Here is a 15,964-nt window from a genome sequence, read left to right as displayed (position 1 = left end):
GAATTGCTAATGCTGGAGTTGTTTATGTGTGGGTTAAGAATGACCCAGGAAAATCATGTCCCACCAAAACATGCTCAAGGCCTAGCTCCCAGAACCTGTAAACCTGATTTTCCATGTGAACAGAATCATGTGAGGATGGCACCATGCTAGATCGAGTCGCTGGTGCTCTTAATCAAAAGTACAATACAAAACAGATAACAAGTAAGACACCAGAAAAATGCCATGTGACAATGGAGATGATTGGAACTTTTTATGTACAGGTCAAGGAAGGGCAAGGATTGCCAGAAACTACCTGGACTTGCGAAGCAAAAAAGAGTCATCTCTAAAGCCTTCAGAGACAGCATGGTTTGGATAACACCTTGATTTCAAACTCCAGAGCCATGACAAAATAAAGCACTACTGTAGCAAGTCACTTAATTTATGGTACATAGTTAGAGCAGCCTGAGAAACTGATGTACAGGAGAAATGATGGAGAGAAATAAGTGAGAAAAACAGGGCTAATGCCCTTGAGAACGTGAAATGGAGCCATTTCCAAGGTACCAGAAAAGGGGTTAACTAAGGCTGCCTACTTCCACCAACATGTAGAATCATTCATAGAAGATCTAAACAATTATGACCTTACTCAGAAGCTTTGGACAACAAAGAATACAGTTTGTAAGTGGCTTCATTTACTGCACAATATACAGCCTCCATATCGAAGTAACTAATCTTAGTCTAAGCATTCAAGAGCCAACCCTTGAAACTTAAATACACCCATTCTCTACCAACTAAAAGAGCTTTGAGAACAAAAGTGGGTCTTAGCAAAAGGAATGGAGAGCTGATGATGAAAACACAAAGCCAGAGTAAAGGGAAGGGATCCAAATGGGGATCCACTCTTACCTTGAGCTGCTGCTGAAGCTCACTGTTCAAGCGGGCCAGCACTGCATTGGCCTCTTTATTTTTGCGGATGGCCGTCTGGATTGCCTTCTTCTGTCTGGAAGACTGCCTGTAAGACAGTACAAACAGCTTGATGAACAGAGACTTAGAGGTCTGGAGTCTTCCTTGCAAGTCAAACTCAGATTCATGAGACGTGCTAAACTGACAAAGGGTAACATCCCAGGGCTCCAAAAATAATATCTCCTATTCCCGAGCCAGCAAGCCGGCAGGCAGGCAGGCCCGCACCAAAATTGGTCAGGATGGGTAATTTACACCCCATTTTACAACTTGAATAAAGGCTGTGATTGGGCCTTTTCAAACATTTGTGTTCCAGTTATTCCAAGACATTTTAATAAGCATTTTTCCTAGTAATTCCTATTAGCTCAATGGCCCTTTTGTGGAAGCATTAATGGAATCTACTTCAGTGGACAAGACTGGTGGAAAAGAACAGAACATTCTCTTAAGAAAAAAGTACATTAATTTAGCAAAACAGCCTAATTCTCCTTTATTTCTTTAGAAGGGAGGGAGAAAAGTAGAGAAGGAGGGAGGGGGAGGGACAGAGAGAGAGTATAAATTTTAATATGTACCAGAATATATCTGAGGCACTTGAGGAAAATGGAGAATGCCTTTGTATCAGCTAAGTCAGTACTAAATTCAAAGAATAGGTGTAACTAGGGTGATCATGTGTAACTAGGGAGATCATGTGTAACTGAGGTGACCATATGTAACTAGGGAGATCATGTGTAACTGAGGTGACCATATGTAACTAGGGAGATCAGGTGTAACTGGGGAGATCATGTGTAACTGGGGCGATCATGTGTAACTAGGGAGACCATGTGTAACTGAAGTGACCATGTGCAACTGGGGAAATCATGTGTAACTGGGGAGATCATGTGTAACTGAAGTGACCATGTGCAACTGGGGAAATCATGTGTAACTAGGGAGATCATGTGTAGTTAGGGAGATCATGTGTAACTGGGGCAATCATGTGTAACTGGGGAGATCATGTGTAACTGGGGCGACCATGTGTAACTGGGGAGATCATGTGTAACTGGGGAGATCATGTATAACTGGGCGACCATGTGTAACTAGGGAGATCATGTGTAACTGGGGAGATCATGTGTAACTAGGGAGATCATGTGTAACTGGGGCAATCATGTGTTACACTTGGTTCTATTAAAGTATTCACTTACACTGTTTGGCCATAAGTCTCCTAATTTTCTAAACTCTGTGGTAGGAATGATAAATCAACATGGTCACCACAAGTGTAACTTACAAACTCTCATCCCATAGCAAGAAACATATTTAAAAGGTGATTCATACTCTCCTAGAAAAATGACCATATTTTCAATCACTGGGGAATGGGTCCTAGTCCAGATCTACCATATACATATGATGACTATTTCCTGAAGGGATACACCCTGCAAATCTGCAGAAGACATAGTCCCTTCTGCAGTAAGTTTAAAGGCTAGTTGTTTCAGCCATATAGAAGCAAGAAAGTCTGCTATTTTTAAAACTCAGAGGTTGTACTTACAGTTTTAATTCTGGGATTCAAATCTAGTAAAGCCAAGTGCTTTACCTACTGATCAATCTCCTCTACTTTTTAAGAAAATAATTTCATTAGCATGTATTCATTGTGCAAAGTAAAAGGTTTCATAATGACATTTTCATTCAAATATATCATGCACTTGGGCCAGTATTCACTATTCAATACCCTTTTCTGTCCTTCCTCTCCCACTAGAATCCATCCTATTCACAAATGCCCTGTGTTTATTCTAGTGTTGCACATATAGGAGCGTGTGTGTATGTGAAAAGAGAGGGAGAGAGAGTTATCTAGGTTCCACATAGAAGAGTAAATTTTTAATTCATAACTCCTTTACTGAATGAATAATATATGCCAGAATACAATAAAAGTAAACTAATACTACAAAGTACGATTTTGAAAATAAAACCGATATAACAAATATACATAAGAATGCTTGAATTTTGATACATGATGCATTCCTTGGCATTACAACAAACAAATTTAAATGTCTATTAGAGAAAACCTGTGCCTCTGCCCAATTTTAGTGCTTTTTCCAAAAGCAACAACGTTCTAGAAGATTTTTTTCTTTGACTTTGAGATATTTGATATTCAGACATTTGTTCAAGTACATAGATTTGGTTTCAATGGCACATCTACAGATCTTGCTATTCTGGTAACATCTTGAGTAGCATCTACTTCTGAACAAGTACTATCTCACATTCTAAAACTGTTGATCCTTGAAATGAAATTTATTTCAATTGTGGGTTTTTTGTTTGTTTGTTTGGTTGGTTGGTTGGTTGGTTGGTTTTTTGAGACAGGGTTTCTCTGTGTAGCTTTGTGCCTTTCCTGGAACTCGCTTTGTAGACCAGACTGGCCACGAACTCACATAGATCCGCCTGCCTCTGCCTCCCGAGTGCTGGGATTAAAGGCGTGCGCCACCACTGCCCAGGTAATTGTGGGTTTTTAATACTGGGATGAAGTAAAAACTCACCCTTCCTCCCTGCAGGAACACAGAGCTATTGTTGAAGTATACAAACTCAAAACTGTCTACTTGAAAGAACATTAGTTACTAACATTTCTGGTAAGGCAATACATGCTCCAGGATAATAGTCAATATATGAATATATAATACACTGAATAGCAACAAGTAAAAGAACACAACAAAAAAGAAAGAGAAAAAGAAAAACACAACGGCCTGTAAAGAGGACAAGTTTCAGAGTGGGACAAGATCTATGAAAACAACACATCTAACCCTGGATTTCTACTCAGAGCACAGAAAGCTCTCAAAACTCGGAGCTAGCATTTGTCTCTCTGCTTCCTGACTGTGTCTCTGCCAATGCAGCCTTATGTGCTCACTGCCATGCCCCCCCCACCATGTTACACTGTAGCTCTTCAAACTGTGAGCCAATATGAACCCTTCTTCGCTTAAAAAAAAAAAGAACTCAAAATGCAACAGTAAAAAAAAAAAAAAAGAATTAGAAAATCAGCAAAGGAGAGGAAGAGATGGATCACCAAAGAGTGTGCGTGATGCCAAACATACAAAAGAAAAGCTTTTTAACATCACTGGCCTTTAGAGAAATACACACTAAGATCAAAATGACACGGAGTTACATACCCACTAAAATTAAAAAAGGAACACCACCAAACACTGCAAAGGCATGGAGAAATTTAGTATCTCATTACATTGCTGGTGGGAATATGCCATGGTACCTCCATTCTGGAAGATAATAGTTTCTTTTCAAACTACACATATACTTAGCAAACAATCCAAAAAATTACAGTTCAGGATGCTCATCCCAAACAAAAGAAAATATATTTAAAGATAAAAAAACCTGTGCAGAGATGATTACAGCAACTTTATTTGTGATCGTCAACAACTCCACACAGCCAAAATATTGCTTAATAGGAGAATGTCTAAACAAATTGGTATATCCATGCCATAGGATTCTGCTCCACAGTGTTGGATGATACACACATCTATCCACTTGGATGGATGTTAAGGGATGAAAGTTCTCCTTTCTTTGGGGTAAGTGTCCTGGAATGTAATTTTTTTTATTATGTACTAAATGTATGCTGAGAAAAAAATGTCAAATCCAAAAGGTTGCGTGCTACATGATTCCATTTATATAGCATTCTTGAAGTGACAAAATTATAGGAAAGGAAAATTAGACAAGTGTTTGCTAGGGGTTATGAGTGTCAGAGAATAGGAGGTAGAATGTTGATTATAATGATGAACTACACAAATCTATACACTATGATAACATGTGATAAAGTGGTATAGAATTATCCTGACTCTAGTTAGGTAAAATGTAATCACTGGGACAAACTACATGAAAGATAAACAAGCTTGCTTGGTATTATTTTTTGTTAGTTTCTGTGATCTATATAGTTCAAATTTTAAAGTTTACAGGAAGAAGTCAATCAGAACTAGATGCCTCTTATCCTTAAACTACCGCTATGCTATGTGAGTCAGCTTAGAACAGTTTCTCCTTCTCCAAGAACTGTCTCCATCACCTCCCTCCACCTACATGGGCAGATGGCCTGTAGTCATGTTTGTCTGATGACTTCCAGTCTCAAACTTGAATGGATGCTGGGGCCCAGTGACCTAGGCAGCTTCTCTCTCTCAGGTATATGGAGTGACAGTTATGAATCCAGTTCAGCCTTGGCCCTGCAGAGCAAGTCAATCAACCTACAGAGCTGAAGGTGGTAGACTTCTTCACAGAGAAAACTAACAAATATCCTTTAGAAGACTAGACAAATGTCAGGAGCCCAAAGGTTTGCAGCCCCCTTTTATGATCTGTTTCTGTCACTATTTTCTACAAGCCAACCCCTACATCTTCACAATGAATATGGTTCCTTAAAGAAAGAATATGCTAAGATATTCTAAGTACCCCCCACCCCACCCCACCCACCCCCGCACATTCGCAACCAAAGGAGTTCTAGGTAAAGCAAAGATCAGGTCCCAAATCAGACACAGTGTTAGGGCCAGGTCACCTGTTAACAGTTCAGGAAAAGTGGTTATCTTGCCTCTTAATTGCTTCTGAAGTTTGCACCTACAAATTCCCCTAGCCTTTTACTCCATGTCCCAGTGGAGGAAGACATGCAACTAACTGTTCAGCAAATAATTGTTTCTCTGTTGCCTTGGTGGGTGAAAACATGTGACTAAGTTTTGAGCCAGTAAGACCAGAAAGATCTTAGCAATAAGCTGCCTTTTCCCCATTTGTTCTTTCTCTCTTTCTATGTGACCTGAAAAATAAATATGTTGGTGACAAGTTGCCATTATTTATATGAATAAAGGCAAATCCCAAAGAAATCCAGAACAGGAAGACAATATGCCCAGCTTCCAGGACCAAGCAATCCTACCCTTCTGAACTTTATTTTCTGTTCAAGTGGCAAACTCAAATTTTGAAAAATGTATTTTTTGTTTATTCTTTGATATTCTCATACATGTATACAATACATTTTTATTATGTTTTAAAGGACATAAGCTAGGCATAGTGGCTCATGCCTATGATACCAGCACTCAGAAGGCTGAGTCAAGAGGATTTTCATGAGTTTGGGGCCACCCTAGGCTACATGGTGAGTTCCTGGCAAGCCTGCGCTACAGTGTAAGATCCTATCTCAAAAAAAAAAAAAAAATCCTTCCCAGAAAGAGTATTGATGAGATTCTCTAAATGAGAAAATATTAGGCTGGGTATGGTGCCTTGTACCTATCATCCTAACATTTGGGTGGTGAAACAGTTGAATCAGGAGTTCATCATCCTCAGCTACATAGAGAACCCACCATGACTACATGAGATCCTGCCTTTTTGCTCAGCCTTGGTGTAGGGAGGAGGGGATTGGACCTGCCTCAACTGAATCTACCAGGCCAAGCTGAATCCCCAGGGGAGACCTTGCCTTGGAAGAGGTGGGAAGGGGGGGTTGGGAGGGAAGGCTGAGGGGTGGGAGGAGGGAGGACAGGGAAATCTGTGGCTGATACGTAAAATTAAATTAATTATAAAATTAAAAAAAATATTTAAAAAAAAAGAAAAGGTCAAAACTTAGCCATTCTCCAGGCCTTAATTTCTCCCAAGGAAACTGGCTGCACCTTTTAAGTCCCAAACTTGTATTGCCTTTTCTACAGTTGGAAATGGAAGACTTCCATCAGGGATTCAAACCATTAATCCCACAGACAATCCCAATACATCAAGCATGAGGAGGGAAAGGAAAACTTAGAGCCACATTGAGAACATCATGAAGGTAAGCAAACAGTCTATAGTAGAGCTAGAACACTCTGGAGTTATGGGGAATAATAGAGGTTATAGAGGTTGGCACAGAGCCATTGTGCTATCATATGGTATCGTCTGTCTCTATACTGCATGAAGAATCCCCTTTTCCAAAGGTTCATCTTTAATAGACAGCAAAGATGCAGCAAAGAAACAACTAAACCAAAGTGTTTCTAAGCCAAATTCACATCTGTCCTTAGTAATGATGACACATTATGAAATGTTTACTGCATATAACCTGGCTCAGCAGTAGACTTGGACAAACTTACTAATTTCTTTTTGTGGACAATGGCAATATCAAAAGCTGAATTTGTTTCTGACAATGGTTCATTTTTGATGTTAATTTCTATAAAAGCTGATGACAGTTTTACAGCTAGTCTACTTTATTTTTAGCCTTTCTCAGTGTTCTGTTGGAGAATTAAGGCTTACAGAAAATGATTGTGAGTCTTTTTCTCATTTTTCCCAAAGATAGTACATAGCAACTAACACTGTAAATGAGAGACAAGTAGGGAGGGGGTAACAACTCTATATAACACATGTCTAAAGGAATCTGAGCTTACCTCTCACTCTCAAAACTCTGGCTGGGAAAGAACTGTAGGCCAACCATTTTGTATTTTCTATCTTTTGCTCCCTGCCTTGAAAAATTATGAACGCTAAATTCCTTCCTATCATGCCAACATAAACTAGTCTTGGAACTAAAACAAGAAGCCATATAAAATACTCTGATGTGAAAGCTTAGGCCCTGATTATTCACATTGTGATCTGTGCATTAGCCTCTCAGCTAAATATCACATGGTCACCTCACTAGCTTCAGAGTAGCATGCTGAAGGACATTCACAGAACAAATGAAAGGTAGAAAATACTATTTCAATAAACACTTCAGGGACAACTGTATAATTGCCATGTCAAAGAATGAAGTTGAACCCCATCTTCATATGATGCACAAAATGAGTTCAAAATAGACCACAGATGTTATAAATACCAGTTATAAAGTGACAAGACTTTTACAAGTAAACAATCTTTGTGAACTTGGAGTAGGCAATGGTTTCTTAAATATGACACTAAAAATATAAGTGACAAGCTAGACATGGAGGTGCACACCTTCAATCCCAGAATTCAGGAGGCAGAGGCATGTGGATCTTTGTGAGTTCAAAGTTAGCCTGGTCTACAAATAAAGTCACAGGTCTTTCAGGGCCACACAGTAAGATCCTGTCACACACACACACACACACACACACACACACACACACACACACACACACAATTTAAACTTGGTACTTCAAAGTACACCAACAAAGAAAGTGAAAACACAACCAACAGAATAGGAGAAAATATTTGAAAATCATGTATCTAACAAAGGAGCTGTATGCAGACTAGATAAAGAACCCATAACTCAATTATAAGTAGGCAAAGGATGAGTAGATATTTATCCAAAAGTGTATTCAAATGACCAATAAGCACGAGAAAAGATGCTCAACACTATTAATCATTAAGGAAATGAAAATCAAAACCACAACGAGATACCACGTTATGGTCCTAGGACTGTCTAAACATGACCTGAAAAAAGATGATATCAATAGACATGCTAACATGGCCAGGGAAAAGATCGCAAGGCCTCAACCCTACAGAGAGAACTACAGGCAATTAAGAAATGCTAACAGCAAGAGAAACAATCTTCCCTAGGGAAGAGCATATCAACTGAGTATCTAATACCAAATGGTCAGCTCTGAAAACATGTACATAAAGGTAATATTATACAGACTGAACATGTTCTATTTAAGAATTCTACAAATGTGCAACAATTAATGTAAAATGAGGCTATGAATTTGAAAGACAGCAAGGGAGGGTACATGAAAAGGTTTGGAGGGAGGAAAGGAAAGGGAGGGAAGGAATGATGTAATTATATTATAATCTCAAAAAATAAAAATTATTTTTACATATTACTATTTAATTGTAATTACTACATAATTACTATGTGATACATAGTATTATCTAATACTAGATAAGTATTGATGAAGAAATAGAGAACTAGAACCCTCATACATTGTTGAAGATGTAAAGTAGAGTGGTCACTGTGAAAAACAATGGGGCGCTTCTTCAATGTGTTAAACATAGCATTACCATGAAACTCCAATTTTACCCATATGTGCATTCCCAAGAGAAACAAAATATAGTCCACACAGAAACATGAACACAGATAACTCTACAGCATAATTATTAATATGCAAAAAGTTCAAATAATCCCAAAGTCTAATGAATCACTGAATATCATGTGGAACATTAATAGAACAGAATAGTATTCCACATAAATTAGGTTATAATGCATGCTACAACATGGATGAACCTTGAAAATACCAAAAAAGTAAAAGGCAGCCAAACACAAAGAACCACATGATGCATGACTATATCTATGTAAAAATATAAGCCAAGTAGAGACAAAGAGTAAATTAGTGGTTTCCAGGAGCTGGGAAGGGAAGGGAAAGTGGGGAGCAACTTCCACTGGGCATGGAGATTCTTCTGGAGATAATAAAAAATGTTGCAAAATTATACTGTGGCAATGCCCACAATGCTTTGTGAATACTAAAAGCCACTGAAGTGTATGCTATGCAAATTGTATTTCAACAGAGCTCATTTCAAAAAAAAAATGGAAAGCAACAGTTCCCTGTGTGAAGTTCACCAGTTGCCCTGCCATCTACTTTGGAGGGCAAGGTGGCCACCACTGACTCACTAGAATTAACATGAAGCTGAAATTAAGGAGAACAAAAACCAGCCATCTTTGTGCTTGACAGAAATCTATCCCTTGGGTTAGGAAGGTGACAATGATGCAGAAAATCCCTTCCTGTACTAGCTAATGTCTTCAGGGAACTATCTATTTGGAGAAAGAAAAATCCACTGAAGAAGGATACAAAGAATCCAAATGGGACCCAGCTTCCAGGCAAGCTGGTAACATCACCCACAGAACCTGTTGCTCTTCTTTCCACAATACTGTAGCAGAAGGCAAGCTACAGAGCGCCTGAGACCTGAAGGCTTCTACAGAAATATCACAAGGGATCTTAGTATCTGCAATACTGGCCAGTTGAGGTTCACTTCAAGTCAAGTGACAGTAGCAGGATGTTGCCCTCAGTATCTCACTTAATGTTACTGCAGAAAGACTGAGTCAAGTAACAATCTTCTCAAAGACAGTCTTCCAGATAAGGACGGTTTGTTCCGAGTACCATTTTCCCCACCCTTGGCCCGCTCCACCATTTCTCAAGCCCTCTAGTATCTGTTCCAGATGGTAAAGGAGGTATTACGGAGGATCAGCCTGTGCCATCCAGTACTAAGGTGACCAATATCAAGAACTCTACATGTTTTCTAAATAATACCCCACTTCTACTGAAAGTTGGGTCTATGATCATGGAGCTAGCCACATGCACTAAAGGAACTTGACATCAGACAAGAAATGAGGGGAAATGCCCTCACCATACTGTTCCCTTCATAGCAAAATCTGGACCAACACAAAAAAGGAAAGAAAGAAAATAGAAGGGCCAGAAACCAAACCAAACAGTAGTCTAGGACTTGCCTGCTCCTTTGGGTCATGCTAAGTCCTATGGATTATAAAGTGTCCTATCAGATTGGGAAGCTTTAATGCCACCACCATCACCATGGCAGAGATGACTATGACAACCATAAAACCTTGTACCTAGGAAAATAAATGCAAATACATATGCCTGAAGATGTAAGAGGAAGTTCATCACCATCTTTTCACTAGTCTGTGCACTTACTTTTGTACTGTTGGATGGGGTTTCACCATTGCTGCAGAAGCTGCCCCTCCAACAGCAGCAGCAGCAACAGCAGCAGCAGCAGCAGCAGCAGGCTCTTGGTTTTCTGTAGTTTGATTTTCAGGCCTGAATTTCCTGCGAATAGGCTTTGATGGAGGTTGACCATGTGGTCCTTCCTGTGGATTAAAAAAATAAATCCAAAGTGCTCAAAAAGGTGTTTTAATGATCTCTCCATCCTTCTGCATCTATGTTACAATTGTGTAACTTGGTCCTCTTGTGGGGCTCCTAACAGTGGGAGCAGGGGCTGTCTCTGACTCTGTTGCCTGCTTTGGGGACCCATTCCTCCTACTGGATTGCCAAGTCCAGCCTTAATAGGAGAGGAGGTGCCTAGTCTCACTGCAACTTGATATACCATGGCTGGCTGATATCCATGGGAGGTCTGCCCTTTTCTGAAGAGAAAGAAGTAGTGGATGGGGGGTTGGGGCAGAGGAGAGGTGGGGAAGGGACTTGGAAGAGAGGAGGGAGGAAAAACTGTGGTCAGGATGTAAAATAAATAAATAAATAAATAAATAAATAATAAAAGCTGGGAATCTACTTCCCTTTTCTGTCATCAAGAAGGACATCAAAATAAGATTCTAGTGGCCTCTTACTCTTTTCCTTTTTTAATGTTGTAAACCATCTATACTTTCTTGTCATTTAAACTCACATAGACTTGATACAACCATGAGGTCTTTTCTAATTGAAGACAAAACTGACTCCTGCCTCACTCTGGGGCTTTATGGAGAATAAGTTTCAAAGTCTATAATGGCCTTAGTCATGTGTTCATAATTCTCCTACATGAAGTCAAACAAAATAGCCAATGTGCTCAAGGAAACAGCTGGCCTGCTCATGTTACCTTCCAAGCCCAGGGTCCACTCTCTTTGCTACGAGATAGCCTAGGAGACAATGCTGAAGAACAGGAAGAGGGTGAGAAAGTAAGTGGGAACATGATACTTAGTGAGTAGTGCTAGCTGTGCAGAATAGGGGCCCAGTGGCATGGCCAGGCAAAAAGAAAGGTGCCAAGATGCTAGAAAAAATCCTGACATCAGCAGGTAGGGAACAAGGAGAGAAGGACCAAGAGAGACAAATGCATATGGAAATGGGATAGAGAAACTTACTGCTCTGCATGATAATTTTAAAAACTAATAAAACAACAACAAAAAAAAGCAAGAAAAGAAAGACATCATGGTACCAAGAAGGGAAGACTGGTCCAATCCACAGGAGGTGCTAACTGGGTCTTTAATGTTACAAGGGTCACTGTCTGAACTAGATGGCCCCAGATTCCTGGTGTCTTATTCAAAGAATTTTAAAAGGATCACAGGAATGGCAAAGCAGTGAAAATCTTGATTTAAAGAGACTTAAAGCACAGTAGGCAACAAATCAGTCTCATAAATGAAAAATATGGGAATCACTGAAGAAATCACTGTGCTACTTGGGCTAGAGTGCCCAGGAACAGCAGGCTGTTGTTTGGGGCTTTCTTTAATGGGGTTCAAGAGAAGGAGAAGTTGGTTGCTAAGGAGTGTAATGTGGAAGATTCTATTTATTGGCAGGCTTGAATTATATTAGCCTTTTTTCTCACTGTGCATGCCTTTTCCTATGATGCATCTGATTTGAATTGTATGCATGCCCAATCACGCATAGACATAAGATAGTAAATAGCAGGTCTTCCTTAAAAGTTCATGCTGAAGACACAGTTTGCCTTAATACACATGCATCCAACACTATTTCAGGCCAAATGTGCTCTGGGGCATTTTTCAAAGGAAATTGACCACAAAAAGAGTAACTACTAAGTAGATGACAAGGCAGGAGTAATTTCTGCTATTGTTTGAAGTGGGGTATGCATGAAACTTGATGCAAGCAAGAGCCCTAGGTTGCTGGGTGCACTGTTAGGAGAGTGGGACGTGCATATCCAAACCCAGGTGGAGTCCAAAGGTGCTAAGCTATTCCTATAGTCACCTGATTCATTAGCAGAGATATGAAGTCTTAGTAAAGCCATTTAGCTCTTCTCACATTTTAAAAGTTTTTACTTCTTTTTATATTTTATATGTATGGGCCCAAGTGTATGTATATGCACCACATGTGTGCAGTGCCCGCAGAGGTCAGAAAGTAGTGAGTCACCATATGGGCGCCGAGAACTGGATCCAGGTTCTATACAAGAGCAGTAAGCACTCTTAACCTCTGAGCCATCTCTCCTGCCCCTCCACAACATTTTTGTGATCTTGCTGAAAACAAGGCAGCCATGTTTAGCTGGAAGATTCAGGAGAGTCCAAACTGCCAGGGACATCCACATTCCAGCCCCAGAACCTCCAGGAACCTAATTTTCAGAAAGAGTTCACATGTCAGAGCCATGGATCAGTCACAGCCACCTTGGTGGAACCCTGAAAGTGGTAGAGTTGTAAGAAGGCCAGGGGTCTTTCTGCTGCTCTTACCTTCTTTGCTGGACTGCTTTCTGCAGCTTGAGAAGGAGCTCTGTTCAGCTGAGGGTGTAAGTCAGCTTCAGCTACTGGCTCAGACTGCAGCAAGATCAAAGAGAAGGTATAAATGCAAAAGAACCCAACCATGTAAAGACAGGTCAAAGCAGACTCTGGCAAAGAGTCACTCAGGGAGACCAAGTCACAGCGGTCTAGACTAAGCTGCAGGCAAGCACAAGTCTGTTGATGCTTGGGAAAAATCCTCTACCATAGGCCTTGCTATCCCCTTCCCTGTCTCCTGCCAGTGTCATTCAGGAAAAGGAACCATGGCCATCTCATATATTTTCACATACAGACTTCTTAAAAACTAACACTTTACAAAAACTATAAAAATTATCAGAGGAGAAAGGGATAAGAAAGGACTTAAGGAGCACTGAGAAAAACCCATCAGCACCATAAAAGACTCATAATTTTTAATATTCAATTCCTAAAAAAGAAACAGTGCATGGGCTGGAGAGATGGCTCAGCAGTTAAGAGCTACATTTCCAGAGAACTGGAGTTAGATTCTCAGCACCCACACCAGGTAGCTCACAACCATCTATAACTCCAGCTCCAGGAGAGCAGATGTCCTCTTCTGGCCTCTGCAGGCAGGCGTACACACACACACACACACACACACACACACACACACACACACACACACACACACACAAATAAATCTTTAAAAAATGAAATGCTCTAATAAATACAGCCATTTACCTTTAAAAGGGAAGGAGGTATGTAATGGGTGTAGTAATCAGAAAGGCTGGCTATTGACTGCACAAAGACTGATGGGGGATACCCCCAAGCATTTCAGGGCACAGAACATAGACAAATGGAACATGGGGTAAATGGGCCTTATATAAGGCTCCCTGTGTCCCCAAGGCTTGCCACCTTCAGCTGTGTTAGAGTACTTTGCTTTTGGCTGTTACTAACCAGTGCTACAAAATATTATAATGAGAAAACCAGCTACTTAGGAGCAAAGTGACTTTTACATTTCAGTGGTATCTGTACTTCATTTACCCCAAAACTAATTCACACCACAAAAACAGAGTGTAGCACAACCGACTGCCACTGCCCCTTCCATGGCATCTCTAGCCTCCTGCAGTGTGCCTTCTTTCCTGTGTGTGGCACTACTGAGCAGGCTGGCTCCCAGGGAGCTAACATTCGCAGATTCTGGCCAATTCTCCTCATCCTCCTTCCTTCTAAAATAGCATCCTTGGTGATTTCAGGTGGCTGAGAAGTGACAATCTCCTAATTGTAATTGGTCTCTCTCCCTTTTCTTCTCGGACTGCTCTTCGCCCTGAAATGCGGACTTTCTTGGGGTTCTTCTGTTTCCCTGCGCCAGTTTCCTTCCTTTGTTCATTCTTTCCCAGGATCATCCCCTCTACTCCTGAATTTTACTTATTTATTTTTCATTCATTAACTAATTTATTGTGTGTGCATGCACATGTACCTGTGTGCCATGGTACACGTGTGGAAGTCATAGAGGACCTCTTGTGGGAATCAGTTCTTTCTTTCCAAGATGTGGATCCCAGGGATTCTGCTCAGGCTGTAAGGCTCAGCAGCAACCACCTTTACCCACTGCACCACCTCGCTGGCCAATTTATTTGTTTGTTTGTTTGTTTGTTTAACGGTACTGGAGATTGAACCTAAGGCTTCACACGTGGGAGGCAAGCACTCTTTAACCCGGTATCTCCAGCCCTTGTTCCTGCATGTTATCCTAAAGACCTCTCTACCTCTTTTAAATCTATATACAAGCATTCAAGCTGCCCGGTTCCAAGTCCCATGTATTTCTGACAGCTTCTCCTTCCATTAGGGATGGCTGTGTTATTCATGCTGCTGCTGTTGCTCTGATTAGACTCTGACAAACTGACTCTATGGATGCATCATACATTGCTCCAGTATTCTGCATGAATTATGTCACATCATCACAGCCTTAAGACATGGTTAGTTTCCCCGGACTATTGGTGACAAAATTAAAGAAATTCACCCAAAGATCATACAAATAACAGGGTCTGAGGTCAGTTTCAAGTTCCAAAGCTAGGCTTGTTACCATGGTCTCAAATTCTAAAGCTAGGCTTGTTACCGCAGTGCAATACAGCCTCAGGCCCTCCTAGGCCTCAATGTCGTTCATGCAAGGCATTATTTACCAGACAGCTACTGCTGGCTTGCTATGCTGGCATTCAAGGATGAACAAGGCACCACCTCTACTTACCACCATCTGGGAGTCCAGTGGAAGAAGCAGATATATAACCAAAGATGCATGTTTCAATGCAGTGTGGTAGAGAAGAAGAGTGGGGATTACAGAAGCACTCATTCTTGTAGGACAGTTAAGACCTAGTACGTGACACTTCAGCTGAGGTCGGAGTGACATGTAGGATGCAGTCAGCTACAAGAGCTATATGTGTGGATGATGACAGAGGGAGGTCCAAAGTAAACTCACAAAGGCCTATATATACTCAGACAACCAGAATATTAACTTGGAATACCACAGAAGGTTGAGGTCAGTCTCTCAGACAGGAAGTTTAGAAGGAGCAGTATTGTAGCTAGGGTTTCTATTGCTGTGAAGAGACACCATGACCACAGCAACTCTTACAAAAGAAAGACATTTAATTGGGACTCGCTTACAGTTTCAGAGGTTTAGTCCATTATCACCACGGGGTTGGAGAGATGGCTCAGCGGTTAAGAGCACTGCCATTATCACCATGGCAGGAAACATGGAGATGCACAGGTAGACATGGTGTTAGAGAAGGAGCCTAGAGTGCTATATCTGGATCAGTAGGAGAGGGAGGGAGGGAGAGAGAGAGAGAGAGAGAGAGAGAGAGAGAGAGAGAGAGAGAGAGAGAGAGAGAGCCACTGGGTCTGGCTTGGGCATTTGAAACTCCAAAGCCCACCCCTAGGGACATAGTTCCTCCAGCAAGATCACACTTACTCCAACAAGGCCACATCTCCTAATGCCACTGCCTAAACATTCAAATATATGAGTCTATGGGAACCATTCTTATT

At 40.8% G+C, this 15,964-nt stretch overlaps 1 protein-coding gene across 1 annotated transcript in view; it reads right to left on the bottom strand.

Annotated features, from left to right (window-relative positions):
* The window catches only part of Reps2 (RALBP1 associated Eps domain containing 2), a 230,421-nt gene that overhangs the window by 13,579 nt on the left and 200,878 nt on the right, over positions 1-15,964 (bottom strand). The window contains 3 exon segments of the mRNA XM_037198871.1: positions 880-985; positions 10,470-10,642; positions 12,935-13,018. Coding sequence (XP_037054766.1) covers positions 880-985; positions 10,470-10,642; positions 12,935-13,018 — 363 coding nt within the window.

The sequence above is a fragment of the Peromyscus leucopus genome, chromosome X, assembly GCF_004664715.2.
Source record: "Peromyscus leucopus breed LL Stock chromosome X, UCI_PerLeu_2.1, whole genome shotgun sequence".
NCBI classification, from domain to species: domain Eukaryota; kingdom Metazoa; phylum Chordata; class Mammalia; order Rodentia; family Cricetidae; genus Peromyscus; species Peromyscus leucopus.
The sequence above is the reverse complement of the archived record's forward strand: the minus strand, read 5'-3'. Positions and strand labels throughout refer to the sequence as shown.